We start from the raw sequence: 14,608 nt of genomic DNA on the forward strand, positions 1-14,608 counted from the left end.
CCATTAAGTTAAAAAACAAACAAACCAGTTTTAGAAACTACCTCATTGCAATAAATATTCTGTGATACCAACATGTCCTTGGTACAGAATTGTATCAGCAAGCTTTTGTAGTTTTTTTTTTTTTTGAGCATTTGAGAAAAGTTTAAAATCTAATCCATGAGCAATGCAAAATAAAGTAGCAATCTTTAACTACTCGTTCACTTTTTCACTAAACATTTTAATTTTGTCCACGTGGAAATGTTTTCAAGTCACTTTTATATGTCCAATATCAAAGCACTGTATCATGCTCCTAATTTTCTAGTAGTGTCTAATGAAATGTGAACCTTACCCTACTCGTGAGAATGTCAAAGAATAAAACATGGTCACCACATGTCACATTGTACAAAAGCCAACTCCAGATGATTGCAGACTTGGGTGTCAGACCAGAAACCGTGCAGCATATAGCTGAAAACACTGGTAAAGCCGTTCATGGTATCTACTTAGATAGCAGAGAGTTTCTGACGTTAGGATTCAATAGGAAGGCAAAAGATGGGGGGGGGGGTTTGATGTGACAAAGCCAAAAGATATCCTACTGATTGGGAGATCTTTACAGGTCATTATCAAAGGATCAATATATAAAACTAAAATATATAAAGAACTCACACAAGGAAAATAAAATCAAAAGTATAAAAATTGGGGGGGGGGACAAGAAGCAAGTCTCCAAAGATAAGCACAGGGGGGAAAGGCTCCACATTACAGATTCTCATTGCAGTAAATGTTCTGTAACACCCAACAGTGATGCCTTTGTGGAGAGACAATACGGCAGCATGCAATCTAATTGAGGATATATGACTGTATCATCAGGCTTTTGTGGTTTTGTTTTTTGAGCTTTTGAGAAAAATCTATATAGGGATTATTTTAATGAGATATTTGTACACCTGTGTTCATAGTAACACCATTTGTAATAGCCCAAATCTGGAAATATATCCAAGGGCAGAGCAGTGGTTAGGAAGGTTGTGGTTGGGGGCCTGGCAGTAGCACAGCAGGTTAAGCGCACATGGTGCGAAGTGCAAGGACCGGCGTAAGGATCCCGGTTCGAGCCCCCGCTCTCCACCTGCAGGGGAGTCGCTTCACAGGAGGTTAGGCAGATCTGCAGGTGTCTGTCTTTCCCTTTCCTTCTCTGTCTTCCCCGCCTCTCTCCATTTCTCTCTGTCCTATCCAACAACGACAAAAATAACAAGGGCAACAAAATGGGGGGGGGGAGAAAGGCCTCCAGGAGCAGTGGATTTGTGGTGCAGGCACCGAGCCCTAGTGATAACCTTGGAGGCAAAAAAAGAAAAACCCTACACTGTGATCAGGAGCCCACGGAGGCACACTCACTGCGCACTCAGCATCAATCACCGTGCTCGAGAACCGCAGTGGAGCCCTGGTGCCCGCCTGTAGTAACAAGTCTGCAGCTGCTTCTCATTCTCTCTGACCTGCTCTCTTCTCCACCCGCTTCTCTGCCTCTCACCCTCTATAAAAAGTAAAAAAAAAAAAGTGGGGAGTCGGTGGCAGCACAGCGGGTTAAGCGCATGTGGCACTCAAAGCACAAGGACCGGCATGAGGATCCCGGTTCGAGCCCCTGGCTCCCCACCTGCAGGGGAGTCGCTTCCCAGGCGGTGAAGCAGGTCTGCAGGTGTCTGTCTTTCTCTCCCCCTCTCTGTCTTCCCCTCCTCTCTCCATTTCCCTCTCCTATCCAACAACAGCATCAATAATAACTACAACAATAAAAAAAAAAAAGGGCAACAAAAGGGAATAAAAAAATAAATAAAAATCAAAAAAGTGTCACCAGAAATGTAACAGGCAGTAAGCCCCAGTGACAAACCGGAGACAGAGGAAGGAAGGAAGGAGGGAGGGAGGGAGGCTGTGTGTATGTGCACAAGGGAATAGTCCCCGGCTGTAAGGAATGACGAGGTCTCTGCCACCTGGGCGGGACTAGGAGGAATCCAGTTAAGCCAGAGACGTCAAAGGGAGAAGGGCAGATGGCAGACGACCTCACTCAGGTGGAAGTGAAGGGCACAAACATGATGAGACCGGCAGGTCTGGGGACAAGGGGCAGCCAGTACACCCTGGTGGAGGAAGGCCACACCTGGGCTGGGAATAACGCACACAGCTGGCGTGGGGAGAGGGGGGAATCTACATATGTGACAAGTCTCTTGTAAATCATTATTTTTACCAATCCAGAAATCTGAGAACTAAGACAGTAGGACAAACTTTAAAGATATTTAGGAGAAATAAATGTGACGCATGGAGTAAATCTTTTAGAATTGTGAGCACAGTCATGTCACAATAGCATGTATTTGTATTTTTGTATTCATAAAAAATTCATATTTATGGAATGTTGGCCTACTGTGTATTTTTATTTGCCCAGACTGCTATCAACTGAATGGTGTATTCTGAAAATAATTCTGAAGTGAGGCGATCTAATGTGACTTCACGTAGAAAGTAAATTACTAGTCTTGATTGATGGGGGGCCAGGCGGCGACACACCCGATTAAGCACACATGGCACCAAGCCCAAGGATCCAGGTTCAAGCCCCGGCTTCTCCACCTGCAGGGTAGAAGCTTTACAAGCAGTGAAGCAGGCCTGCAGGAGTCTGTTTCTCTCTCCCTCTTTTTATCTCCATTTCCTCTCTCAATTTCTCGCTGTCCTAATAAAAATTAGAAAGAAAAGGGGAGTCAGACTGCAGCAGGTTAAGCGCAGGTGGCGCAAAGCGCAATGACCGGCGTAAAGATCCCGGTTCGAGCCGCCAGCTCCCCACCTGCAGGGGAGGTCACTTCACAGGTGGTGAAAACAGGTCTGCATGTGTCTCTCTCTCTCCCAGCTCTCTGTCTTCCCCTCCTCTCTCCATTTCCCTCTGTCCTGTCTAGCAATGATGACATCAATAACAATAAACAAGGGCAACAAAAAGTGAAAGTAAATTTTAAAAAGAAAAAAAAATGAAAGAAACCAGTTAGTTAATGTTGGATTAGTAGTGCTGGCACTGAGCCCCAGCAATAACCCTGGTAGCCAACAAAAGAAAATCCTGGATGAACTCTTACTTGAAAAAATTCCACAGATTTACTTCCATGTCAGGACCGAGGAATTGACTCAGCAGTGAAACACAAGCTTTACAGGGCCTGACTTTGGTCCCCAGTGTCACCTAAAATGACAGGGCTGCTCTGGTCTTAGTCTTTCTCAGTGTTTAGTTAAAAAGAAAAAAATACATCACTTTTTTTTTTTACCTCTATTTATTTATTGGATAGAGAAAGCCAGAAATTGAGAGGGAAGGGGGTGACAGAGAGACAGAGAGACACCTGCAGCCCTGCTTCACTCGCAAAGCTTTCCCCCTGCAGGTGGGGACCAGGGGCTCAAACCCAGGTCCTTACTCACTGTAACACGTGCGCTCAGCCAAGTGCGCCACCAATATCACGTATTAAAAGAAAGTAAGTTACATTCTTGAAAATCATGCTTTTGACTTCTTAATTGCCTTATAACAAAATATTTGGTGACGGCCATGATTAGTGGCTGAGTTCAACTTGTATTTTATGTTTCTTCATATGATGAGTCGTCTGGGTAGCGCACAAGACTTCATCTTCAGATAAAATATTCTGTAATGCACACTGGTTTTCTTGGTGTCATTATTAGAGATTAGGGAAAAATACACACTCTGGCATTTCACACACACAAAAAAAGCTGATATATCACAAAGCCAATCTATAAATGTTTGATAAAATCTTGGGCAGAATGTGCCTTGAGAGTCCTGGCTACTCGCACGTGGTTTGCTTAGCCGTGGTTTGGGGCTTCTGACATTTATGGAACATACACCGGAGTAAGGACTCCCACCTGCAGGGGACTCACTTCACAGGAGGTGAAGCAGGTCTGCAGGTGTCTGTCTTTCTCTCCTCCTCTCTGTCTTCCCCTCCTCTCTCCATTTCTCTCTGTCCTATCCAACAACAAATGACATCAGCAATAACAATAATAATGAGGCTACAACAACAAGGGCAACAAAAGGGGGAAAAATGGCCTCCAGGAGCAGTGGATTCATGGTGCAGGCACCAAGCCCCAGCAATGACCCTGGAGGCAAAAAAAAAAAAAAAAGAATGAGATTTGGAGTGCTGACAACACACTGAAGGGCTGTAACTACATACCCGGCTCTTTCATATTTCATAGGAAACAGAGAAGAGGAAGTGAAAATGCAGATCCCCCAACTTTACCTTTCTGTTCAGAGTTATCATTTTCGTCTTTTAGTTTCTCAGTTTTTTTGAAAAATAAAACTCATTTCCCATTTGATGCGAGATTCTTAAGAGAATTTCTCAACATTGGATTTTATGCTGGTTACATTTGACAGAAAAAATAGTAAATCACAGCATGTTGCCTGGGCTGATGGGTACGTCAGTTTCCCAGAGCTGCCACGTAAAAGTCCCAGCTCGGTTCTTCAAATCAACAGAAAGATTTTATTTCACAATTTAGAGGCCAGAGATCTGAAATCAATATGTAATATGTGGGTGGGGAAGGGTCCTTCTGAAACTGACACATCTGAGGTTTCTTTACAGGAACACGCTGTAATTTAACAATAACACTTGGGTACTTGCTTTTAAACAGTATGTGTCTGAAAATGTCTTACAAAAGCGAAAAGTTTACTCTACGGGATCCTTGTTTATAAAAATTCCTACACAATTCCCAAGCAAGTCCAAAGTCCCCAACGCCCTGGAAAGCCGCAGTGACTGCAAAGAACGAGCAGTCCAGCTTCCCTGCTAGGCCTGAGCAGCTGGGCACAGAGGCGCACCCGCGATCCCGTGCGGATGAACGTGCTTTTGGAAGTCGGCATGTCTGTAGACTGGAGATAAGGTCAGGTTCTGGCCACAGACTGTACTCATTGCTTACTAGTTTCTGGGTTCTCACAGTTTGTGGTAAAGTCCGTAGCTGTTTCTACCTGTCAGGTCATATATTCTCGTGGGTCGAGGACAACACGGGGACACTTGACTCAGCAGGGCCGCCGCCGCCGCCGCCGTCTCCAGTCCCAGAAGTTCACGGGGGGGGGGGGGCAGTCTTTCATCACAACAGTTTAAGGTTTCTGACGTTCCTTTTTCCGGACTTTTGATTTGGGTGCTGTGAAAAGAACAGAGACACATGAGGAGGCTGGCCAAGGCTGGGCTCTCTTCATCCAGTTTGCTGTCAATGAGGCGAGGGACTGACACACAGCAGGGGAAACTGACCGTTCGGATTTTCCTGCTTGTAGAAGTCCTTCAACATCTCCACGGCTTCCTCAGCCCGGTACCCAGGGAGGCACTGATGAGGAAATGGAGACACACGGAGGGTGAGGGAAGGACAAAGCACACGTGCTGGGTGCAGAACAACAGTGTTGGGGCGCACACCACAGATCTGTTCTCAGGAAATCTTACCCCCCGCCCATATACAAATGTTTTTTATTTGTAAAATGGAACCGCTGGCAAGACTATCGGGTAAGAGGGGTCCGTTTGCACATGACGCCCATCGCCAGAACGCATATGTGTCTTTTCAGTCCTCCAGCTAAGTCTGATACGCAGCCTGTGATAAGAAGATTCGTGCCTCATAGCCAAGGAGCCGTCTCTGTTCTCCCTGGAAGTTTTGAGGTCGTCCTTAGAGCTTTCTCGGAAGTGAAGTCCGGAGCAAGAGATTCCTTCGCCAAGAGTTACGAGCAGAAGTCAAGTTGCTGACCTCTGTGCCTGCTGGGAAAACCAAGCTACGTGGCAGGTTCAGCGCCTCTCCCCACCCCCAGCCCCAGGAAGATGAAGTCGGGGCCTTGGGCACGCACGATGCCTCGGCTGGATGGCCTCCCCGGCGTGACTTTAAAAACCGAGGACAGGGAGTCGGGTGGCAGCACAGTGGGTTAAGCGCAGGTGGCGCAAAGCGCAAGGAGTGGCTCTAGGATCCAGGTTCAAGCCCCCGGCTCCCCACCTGCAGGGGAGTCGCTTCACAGGCAGTGAAGCAGGTCTGCAGGTGTCTGTCTCTCTCCTCCTCTGTCTTGCCCTCCTCTCTCCATTTCTCTCTGTCCTATCCAACACCACCACCAATAATAATAACTATAACGATAAAGCAACAAGGGCAACAAAAGAGAAAATAAACAAAATCTTTAAAAAAAAAAAGAGTCAAGGAGAGAGGGACACGGGAAGGGGGGAGAGATGCAGGACCAGCACCGAGCACTTGCAACGCCCCTGGTAAAATATCTTTAAACATCTTTAAAACTGGGAGACGTGCGCTCTGGCCCCTGGCCCCTCCTCTGCAGACTGGCTGTTAAACGTCCGTCCTTGCGACTGTCCTGCGCACTCGTCACACTGTTGCACCTTTGCTTCTGCTTTCTTGTCAAGAGTCATCTGCTCTGACGCACTCGGGAGTTATGGGAGAGCCAGTCTGCAGCTCGAGAAGCTCACAATGTTCTAAAGCTCGTTCACAGAGAGGTTCCTTCAGATTTAGTCCTTCAAGGTACTTAAACTTCTCCAAGGAATATGCAGGGTCTTTGAAGTTGACCACCTCTCGTGTTCGGCGTTTCTTAAACCCTGATAATTTCACTGTATTACTTTTAAGATTGCTATTACATCTTGAAAAGAAAGATATTCAAACCAGTTCATGCAAGCTGCTGTGTCTACAGGCCAAAGTCTGAAAGGAAGACATTCCTAGAGACTTCGTTGCCTGGCAGAGCAGGTCACCTGTCCTGCTGTGCTGAGGCCTAAGTGAGCTCAGCCAAGGGGTCCAGGAGCGGGTCTGCTTTGATCACGGCTTCCTGGAACACGAATCACCCACTACTTTGAAGTTCACAAGATCCAGATATTGGAAAGCAACAACAAAACAGACGGCGGTGCGATCACATTACCTGAAACGGTCTCCCTGTGTTTGGCAAGTCAGCAGAGGCGATGTCAAGAACAGAACCGCAGCCACCGAACCGCTCGTTCTGACAGCCGTACACCACCAGCGGGACTTCTGGCCAAGAGTTAAGGGGCTTGTCTGTTAAGTGCAGATGGTGACCGAACCAGGCTGTTTACACCAGCCATCCTGAAGAAGAGCTCACGCCACGGGGCCCGGTGGTGGCGCACCTGGTTGAGCGCACGTCACAGGGGACAAGGACCTGCGTTCAAGCCCCCGGTCCCCACCCACAAAGGAAAAGCTTCTCGAGTGGCGAAGCAGGGCTGCAGGTGTCTCTCTGGCTTTCTACCACTCCCTTCCCTCTCAATTTTTAGCTGTTTCTATCCAATATACAAAAAGAAAAAAAAAGTTCATGCCTGTTAGAAGCAGTGGACTGTAGGTTTAGTCTTTAAAATCATACAGTCTAGGGGCCAGAGAGATAGCCCACCGGGCACAGCACCTGCATTGCCCTGTGCATGGTCCCCGGTACCCCCCACAGGAACACTGCGGCACTACAGAAACCTGGGTCTTGTGTTCTCTCTCTGTCCATCTGAAAAAGTCAGCCCAGAGCAGTGAAGGGCCAGTGGGAAAAAAACATACATCTATAATGATAAAAAAAAAAAAAAAAAAGACAGACGTTTTAAAATATTTTTGGCCAAAGGAATACGATACTTTCTAAAGTTTCCTAGAATTTTTTCCCCTTCAGTCTCTGTTTAGTTAGCAGTGGGACGTGTGCGGTCATTTTTAAGATCACGAGAATGGTTCTGCACGCGAAGCCACGGTGTCAAAGGATACTCACGAGACGGAGAGCGGCCGCACACATGATGCAGGGCTCCACCGTGACGTACAGCACTGCGCGCTCAAACACCTCCGACGAGTCCCTGCCGTTCCGCCGACACCAGGCTAAGGCCTGGTCGATGGCCACCAACTCTGCGTGGCGAGTAGCCTGGAAAGAACCGCACTGTTGGCTGCAGGTGACTGGGCTTTTACAAATATCCAGAAACACACGCACACACACACATTTCTCTTCTGCTTCTGCCAACAACTTAGTAAAAGTTTCTAGATGCTCTTAAATTGACAATGCCTGGCACTGCGTGCTCTCCACCAGGTGCACCTCTGCCTGGCCCTGATCTCCGTGAGATAACTCCAGGCAGAGCAATCTCTACCACCTGCAATGTCGTAAATGTCCGAGGCAAGCTTAACAGCCCCTGTGGCCTTTAACTCACTGCGTAGGCTGAGAACTGGAGGGGTTAAGGTAACACATGTGGAACGTGCTATCAAAACACTATTTCACAATTGGTGTGAATTAAATGCCAATTTACTTCACAAAACAAAACCTCACCAATGAAAAGAACACCTAACCTGAAATATCACACAAAGTCTGATCTATTTTTACTTGAGTACTTATGTGCCTTATGAAGTTCCCCTTCCACCCCCCCCAAAAAAAAAAAAACTTTTTTTTGTTTCCAGGAGTATTGCTGGGGCTCTGTGCCTGCATTATAGCATTACAAATCCACTGCTCCTAGAGGCCATCTTTTTTCCACTGTTGTTGCTGCTGCTTCTGCTGTTGCTGGAGAGGACAGAGAGAAATGGAGAGAGGAGGGGAAGACAGAGAAGAGGAGAGAAAGACAGACACCTGCAGACCTGTGAAGCGACTCCCCTGCAGGTGGGGAGCCGGGGGCTTGAACCGGGATCCTTTGCTTCACAAAGTCCGTGGGAATGGTCTTCCAAAGACCAAAGTCCGTGGGAATGGTCCAATAAAGACCAAAGTCTGTGGAAATGATCTCACAGTGACAAAGTCTGCTTCAGGGCCCCTAGTCCCCCTTGCAACATACAAGTTGGCATTTAATTCACACCAATTGTGAAATAGTGTTTTGATAGCACGTTCCACAGGTGTTACCTTAACCCCTCCAGTTCTCAGCCTAGGCAGTGAGTTAAAGGTCACAGGGGCTGTTAAGCTTGCCTCAGACATTTACGTGCAAGGGAGCAGGTGGTAGAGATTGCTCTGTCTGGAGTTATCTCACGGAGATCAGGGCCAGGCAGCCCAGGCAGCGGCGCACCTGGCGGAGAGCACGCAGTGCCATGCAGAAGAACCTGGGTTCAAGGCCCTGGTCCCCACTTGCAGGTGGAAGCTTTAGGAGTGGGGAAGTAATGCTACAGGTGTTTCTCTTTCTCTACCCTTATCTTCTCTCCCCCTCTCGATTGCTCTCTGTCCTATCAAATAAATAAATGTTGGATTATTTGACAGAGGAATAGTTTCCTTCACATAATTCTTTTCTCACTGAGTTTAAATTTGAGGATGAGACTATGTTATTTAAAAGGACATAAGCGTGAGACATGAGTTGAATTGATGTGTGCTTAGTAAGATGTAACTTCCATATATTAGATTTGTTTAAATAGACGTAAACTTGTTTCTGGCAAACCAACAACACGATCATGTAATATAGCCCCCCCCACACACACACACCCTTGGGTTTTACTCAACTAAAACTCCATGAAGAGAAGATTCATCTCAATGATTCTACTGCTTCATTAAAGTTTTATGAATTATCCAAATTCAAAAGAACTCACATGTTCCACCTTAATAATAATACATATAAAATATTGTTTAAGGCACTCATAAGCCTTTAAGAGTAACAATCATTCCTTTATACCCACAGGACTCTACACAGCACCACCCTCTCGCCATCTGTAGCGAGGCCACTCCACTCCCACCATGACCGCTGTAAGTTCGCCATTAATTAGACCCTGCAACTCACGTACATTTTTGGTTTGGTTAACTTCATTTCTCCCCTTCCCCACGACTTCGTCGTTATAGACCATAAGGCAGCCAACAGGAACTTCACTACTCTCCAGGGCATCTCTGGCCTGAAGGACAAAGTGGGAAGTCAAAGAGTCAAAGACGGGGGGCTGATGAAGGCGTTCACAGGACTTACACTCAGCACTTCCCAGGGGCGAGTCCCAGCACCGCCAACGGCCAGAGCTGATCTGTGCTCTGGTAAAGACACAAGGGCGGCACACCCCCAAGGACCCTGGGTTAAGTCCCTGGTCACACATGGTGGAGCACAGTCGCAGATGTCTCTCATTTTTCTCTGTCTCGCCCTCTATCAGAGAAAAAGAAATAAACAAAAAGCCGTTTGGTTGTTGGGGAGTCAGCATGCAGGCACCGAGCCCTAGTGACAGCAAAGCAAAATAAGTAAATAAAAGATAAGAAAGGAATGGAGGTGGATGTAACAATAACCTAATATATGTACTGTATATATATTTTAAAGGCCATCTGAGATATGATGTTGACTCCTTGAGAAGACTCAAGAGGAGCTGGAAGACAGTCTGGCCGGGCCAGAGCAGCACACACCCCACACCCCCAGAGCGTGGGAGCGCTATGCCAGTACCGGGGGACACTTCACCAAGGGTGGAACAGTGTTGAGGTGTCTGTCTTTCTTTCTACTTCTCTGTCTCTATTTAAATAAAAAAGAGCAGAAAGAGACCTCCAGGAGTGGTGGAATCACAAAAACAGAAAGCCCCAGAGCAAGACAAATAAATAAATGGCAAACCCTTGGAAAGCAGTCATAAGCAAAATGCATACACACAAACACTAGAACAAAAAATAATGCTGAATTTCCTCTTTCAAATGGTTCAGGATTTGGTGCCTTTTTTTTTTTTTTTCCCTCAGTGACACCAAAGTAAGAAAGACCCTTTGACTACATCAAATTAAAAAGCTTCTGCACAGCAAAAGAAGCCACCTCCCCCCAAAGAGACCCCCTCACAGAATGGGAGATCTTTACATGCCATAAATCAGAAATGAGGCCAGTAACCAAAGTATATAAACAGCTCACCCAACTCACCAACAAGAAAACAAATGACCCCATCCAAAAATTAGGAGAGGACATGGACAGAATATTCACTACAGAAGAGATCCAAAAGGCCAACAAACATGAGAAAATGCTCCAAGTCTCTGATTGCCAGAGAAATGCAAAAAAGACAACAATGAGATATCACTTCACTCCTGTGAGAATGTCACACATCAGAAAAGGTAACAGCAGCAAATGCTGGAGAGGGTGTGGGGTCAAAGGAACCCTCCTGCACTGCTGGTGGGAATGTCAATGGGTCCAACCTCTGTGGAGAACAGTCTGGAGACTCTCAGAAGGCTAGAAATGCACCTACCCTATGATCCTGCAATTCCTCTCCTGGGGATAGATCCTAAGGAACCCAACACATCCATCCAAAAAGATCTGTGTGCACATATGTTCATAGCAGCACAATTTGTAATAGCCAAAACCTGGTGTCCAACCACAGATGAGTGGCTGAGCCAAGTTGTGGTCTACATACACAATGGAATACTACGCAGCTGTAAAACATGGTGACTTCATCTTCCTTATCTCATTTTGGATGGATTTTGAAGGAATCATGTGAAGCGAGATAAGCCAGAAACAGAAGGTTGAATATGGGATGATCTCACTCATAGACAGAAGTTGAGAAATAAGAGCAGAAGGGAAAACACACAGCAGACCTGGGACTGGAGCTGGTGTCCTGCACCCAAGGAAAGGGCTGGGGTGCAGGGGGTGGTGCTTGGAAGAGGGACTTTTAGGTCTGGTGTAGAGGTTAGAGTGTTTCGCAGAAAACTGAGAAGTGTTACACACATACCAACTACAGTACTTTACTGTCGACTGTAAACCAATAATTCCCCCCCAATAAGAAATAAGTAAAATAAAAAAGGCCCATGAAAACATTCTCTTCGTGGGCCAAGTCCCAGACGTTTTTCTTCTCATTGTTAACAGATGAGATTACAAAAGCAAACGAAAAAGCATACTGACTTGCATTCTGAAACCACCTAAGTGTGCGATTTTCAGGGACGGTGCACGTATTTGTGAAGAAGTAGGTTATTAATGAGGCGTTTATAAAACCCTTCAGTAAGATCTACTTGATTTTTTTTTTTTTTTTTTTTTGCTTTACTTTTCTAAACACCATAGGAAACAGCCTCTCAAGCTCCAACAGCATCAGGTGAATGACAAGATGTCTTCTTTGTGCCCGTAATTTCTGCTCTGACGGAAACAGAAGTCTAGGAGCTTGCTGTGTCAAGACTGCACAATGAAAAGGGGGGGGGGGGGAAGGGGAAGAAGAGAGAAACAAAAACAAAATGACAAAAAAAAAGCTGAACGTTCCATTCACTTAAAAGACGTTTGCCAGCGTTCCTCTATTATCTTCAAGTTTCACCGGTACTGTTGGAGAGTTTGACGACCTTTTAATTCTCATTACTGTCTACGTGACTGCTGTCGCTCAACATTCTGAATGACGCGTGTGTTTCGAAAGATGATAATAATAATAATAATAATAATAATAATAATAATAATAATAATAACTGCAGAGCCCCCAAGCGGAGCGTTCTGCACACCCCTCTGCGAGGAACACGCGCTTGCAGGCAGCCATGCCCAGATACAGAGACGACAACGAGCATCTCGTGGCTGTGCCGGGACCCGGGGCGGAAGCACGGACGGAACCAGACGGAAGCACGGACAGGACTCGGCTGCACGGGGGTCAGCGTGCCGGCGCCCCACACGAAAGACACCCCAGGGTCGCCCAACAAACGCCCCTAACGAGGAACTCGCAGCGGCCGCCGGTGCAAACGCAGAGCCCGGGCGCAGAAAGCACCCCCGGGCGAGTGTCCGTCCGCCCCGGAAGTGGCGCCGGAAGCGGTCCCTCAGCAAAAGCCGCCCGGACTCCGGCGACCGAAACGTACACACGGGACGTCAGGTCCCACGGCTCGCGCCGCGCGAACATCGGCCTCCAGGGCCCCTCACCATCTGCATGGCCGCTTCCATCCACTTGGCGACGTCCGGCGCCGACGCCCCGCAAGCACCGTCCGCTCCGGGCGCGCAGGCGGCCCTCCCCGCCATGCCGCGCCCCAGCCGTACGCGCGCCACCCGGCGGCGGAACTCGGCGGATGCGCCGCCCCCGGCGCAGGGAGGACCGACCCGCGACGCACCCCGGGAGCGCGTACAGGACGCAGGCGCGACGGGGCGGGACCGGAAATGGGGGCGGGACCGGAAGTGGGGGGGCGGGCCGCGGCGGGTTCGGTCCGAGCTCGGCCTGGAGCTGCGTCCCCGCCGCCGCCGTGGCCGCAACCGCAACATGCTGCGCGCCCTGTGCGGCTTCCTGCGCCGCCACAAGAAGAAATGCGTCTTCCTGGGCGCCGCGCTCGGAGGTGGGTGCCGGGGGCGGGGGCGCAGACCGACGGACGGTCCTGTCCTTCCGGGGCGGCTTGGGGGGGACCCGGGGCGGCTGGGGGGGGACCCGGGGCAGGTGGGGGGACCCGGTGTGGGGGGGACCCGGGGCAGGTGGGGGGACCCGGGGCAGCTGGGGGGACCCGGGGCAGGTGGGGGGGGACCCGGGGCAGGTGGGGGGGACCCGGGGCAGCTGGGGGGACCCGGGGCAGGTGGGGGGGACCCGGGGCAGGTGGGGGGGACCCGGGGCAGGTGGGGGGGACCCGGGGCAGGTGGGGGGGACCCGGGGCAGGTGGGGGGACCCGGGGCAGGTGGGGGGACCCGGGGCAGGTGGGGGGAACCCGGGGCAGCTGGGGGGACCCGGGGCAGGTGGGGGGGACCCGGGGCAGGTGGGGGGGACCCGGGGCAGGTGGGGGGGACCCGGGGCAGGTGGGGGGGACCCGGGGCAGGTGGGGGGACCCGGGGCAGGTGGGGGGACCCGGGGCAGGTGGGGGGACCCGGGGCAGGTGGGGGGGGGACCCGGGGCAGATGGGGGGGACCCGGGGCAGATGGGGGGGGACCCGGGGCAGGTGGGGGGGACCCGGGGCAGGTGGGGGGGACCCGGGGCAGGTGGAGGGGGGACCCGGGGCAGGTGGGGGGACCCGGTGTGTGGGGGGGACCCGGGACGGGTGCAGAAGACGTTGGCACTCAGCTGGGGGCTGGCTGTCCGGTTGACTCCGGGGCTTATTGCGCTGTGCAGTCGTGCTGTTCCCGTGTGTCCTGTCTGTAGGTTTATTTCTCTAAAAGCGTGACTTTGCCTGCTGGCTAGAGCAAGCCGAGAGGGGGAGACAGAGGGACCCCGCGGCCCTGCTCCGCCACTGGTGAAGCTTCCCCCCTGCAGGTGGGCACGGGGGCTCGAACCCGGTTCCGCGTGCACCAGCACCCGCCCTGAGCCAGGGCGTCCGTGCTCTCTGTCCGGCTCTGGGGCCCCTGTCCGTCTCTCCCATCCGGTCGCTGGAGCCTCGGCCGCCCTCCTGCCTGCTCTGTGCAGAGTCGCAGCCGGCACAGCCGCGCTGCCCGGGTGGCGACGCCAGAGCCCAGGCAATCTGGAGAGACTGTGTCCCGTGGGATCTGGAGAGTCTGTGTCCCCGTGGGATCTGGACAGTCTGTCCCCGTGGGATCTGGAGAGTCTGTCCCCGTGGGATCTGGAGAGTCTGTCCCCGTGGGATCTGGAGAGTCTGTCCCCGTGGGATCTGGGGAGTCTGTGTCCCCGTGGGATCTGGAGAGTCTGTGTCCCCGTGGGATCTGGAGAGTCTGTCCCCGAGGGATCTGGAGAGTCTGTCACCGTGGGATCTGGAGAGTCTGTGTCCCCGTGGGATCTGGAGAGTCTGTGTCCCCGTGGGATCTGGAGAGTCTGTCCCCGTGGGATCTGGAGAGTCTGTCCCCGTGGGATCTGGGGAGTCTGTCCCCGTGGGATCTGGGGAGTCTGTGTCCCCGTGGGATCTGGAGAGTCTGTGTCCCCGTGG

General features: G+C 50.5%; 2 protein-coding genes across 9 annotated transcripts in view; one reads left to right on the forward strand and one right to left on the reverse strand.

The window, feature by feature from the left end:
• Positions 1 to 4,434: 4,434 nt before the first annotated feature.
• Positions 4,435 to 12,893, reverse strand: ADAT2 (adenosine deaminase tRNA specific 2). Of its 8 annotated transcripts, none has more exons than XM_060188680.1 (6): positions 12,681 to 12,893; positions 9,819 to 9,986; positions 7,678 to 7,828; positions 6,854 to 6,957; positions 5,220 to 5,292; positions 4,911 to 5,112 (listed from the first exon to the last, which is right to left on the reverse strand). In XM_060188680.1, the coding sequence occupies exons 1-6, from the start codon at positions 12,774 to 12,776 to the stop codon at positions 5,069 to 5,071; spliced, it is 636 nt and encodes a 211-aa protein (XP_060044663.1). In that variant the 5' UTR covers positions 12,777 to 12,893; the 3' UTR covers positions 4,911 to 5,068. The 8 variants fall into 8 exon arrangements, with proteins under 8 accessions (XP_060044660.1, XP_060044659.1, XP_060044658.1 ...); XM_060188679.1 differs by having other exon boundaries at positions 6,854 to 6,960; positions 12,681 to 12,891; XM_007523790.3 differs by lacking the exon at positions 9,819 to 9,986 and adding an exon at positions 9,646 to 9,750 and having other exon boundaries at positions 6,854 to 6,960; positions 12,681 to 12,882.
• Positions 12,894 to 12,950: 57 nt separating this feature from the next.
• The window catches only part of PEX3 (peroxisomal biogenesis factor 3), a 43,326-nt gene continuing 41,668 nt past the window's right edge, over positions 12,951 to 14,608 (forward strand). Inside the window, exon 1 of the mRNA XM_060188674.1 lies at positions 12,951 to 13,084. Within this exon, the coding sequence (XP_060044657.1) occupies positions 13,012 to 13,084 (73 nt within the window). The 5' untranslated portion in view covers positions 12,951 to 13,011. The remainder of the gene's footprint in view (positions 13,085 to 14,608) is intronic.

Source organism: Erinaceus europaeus, chromosome 4 (assembly GCF_950295315.1).
Source record: "Erinaceus europaeus chromosome 4, mEriEur2.1, whole genome shotgun sequence".
NCBI classification, from domain to species: Eukaryota; Metazoa; Chordata; class Mammalia; order Eulipotyphla; family Erinaceidae; genus Erinaceus; species Erinaceus europaeus.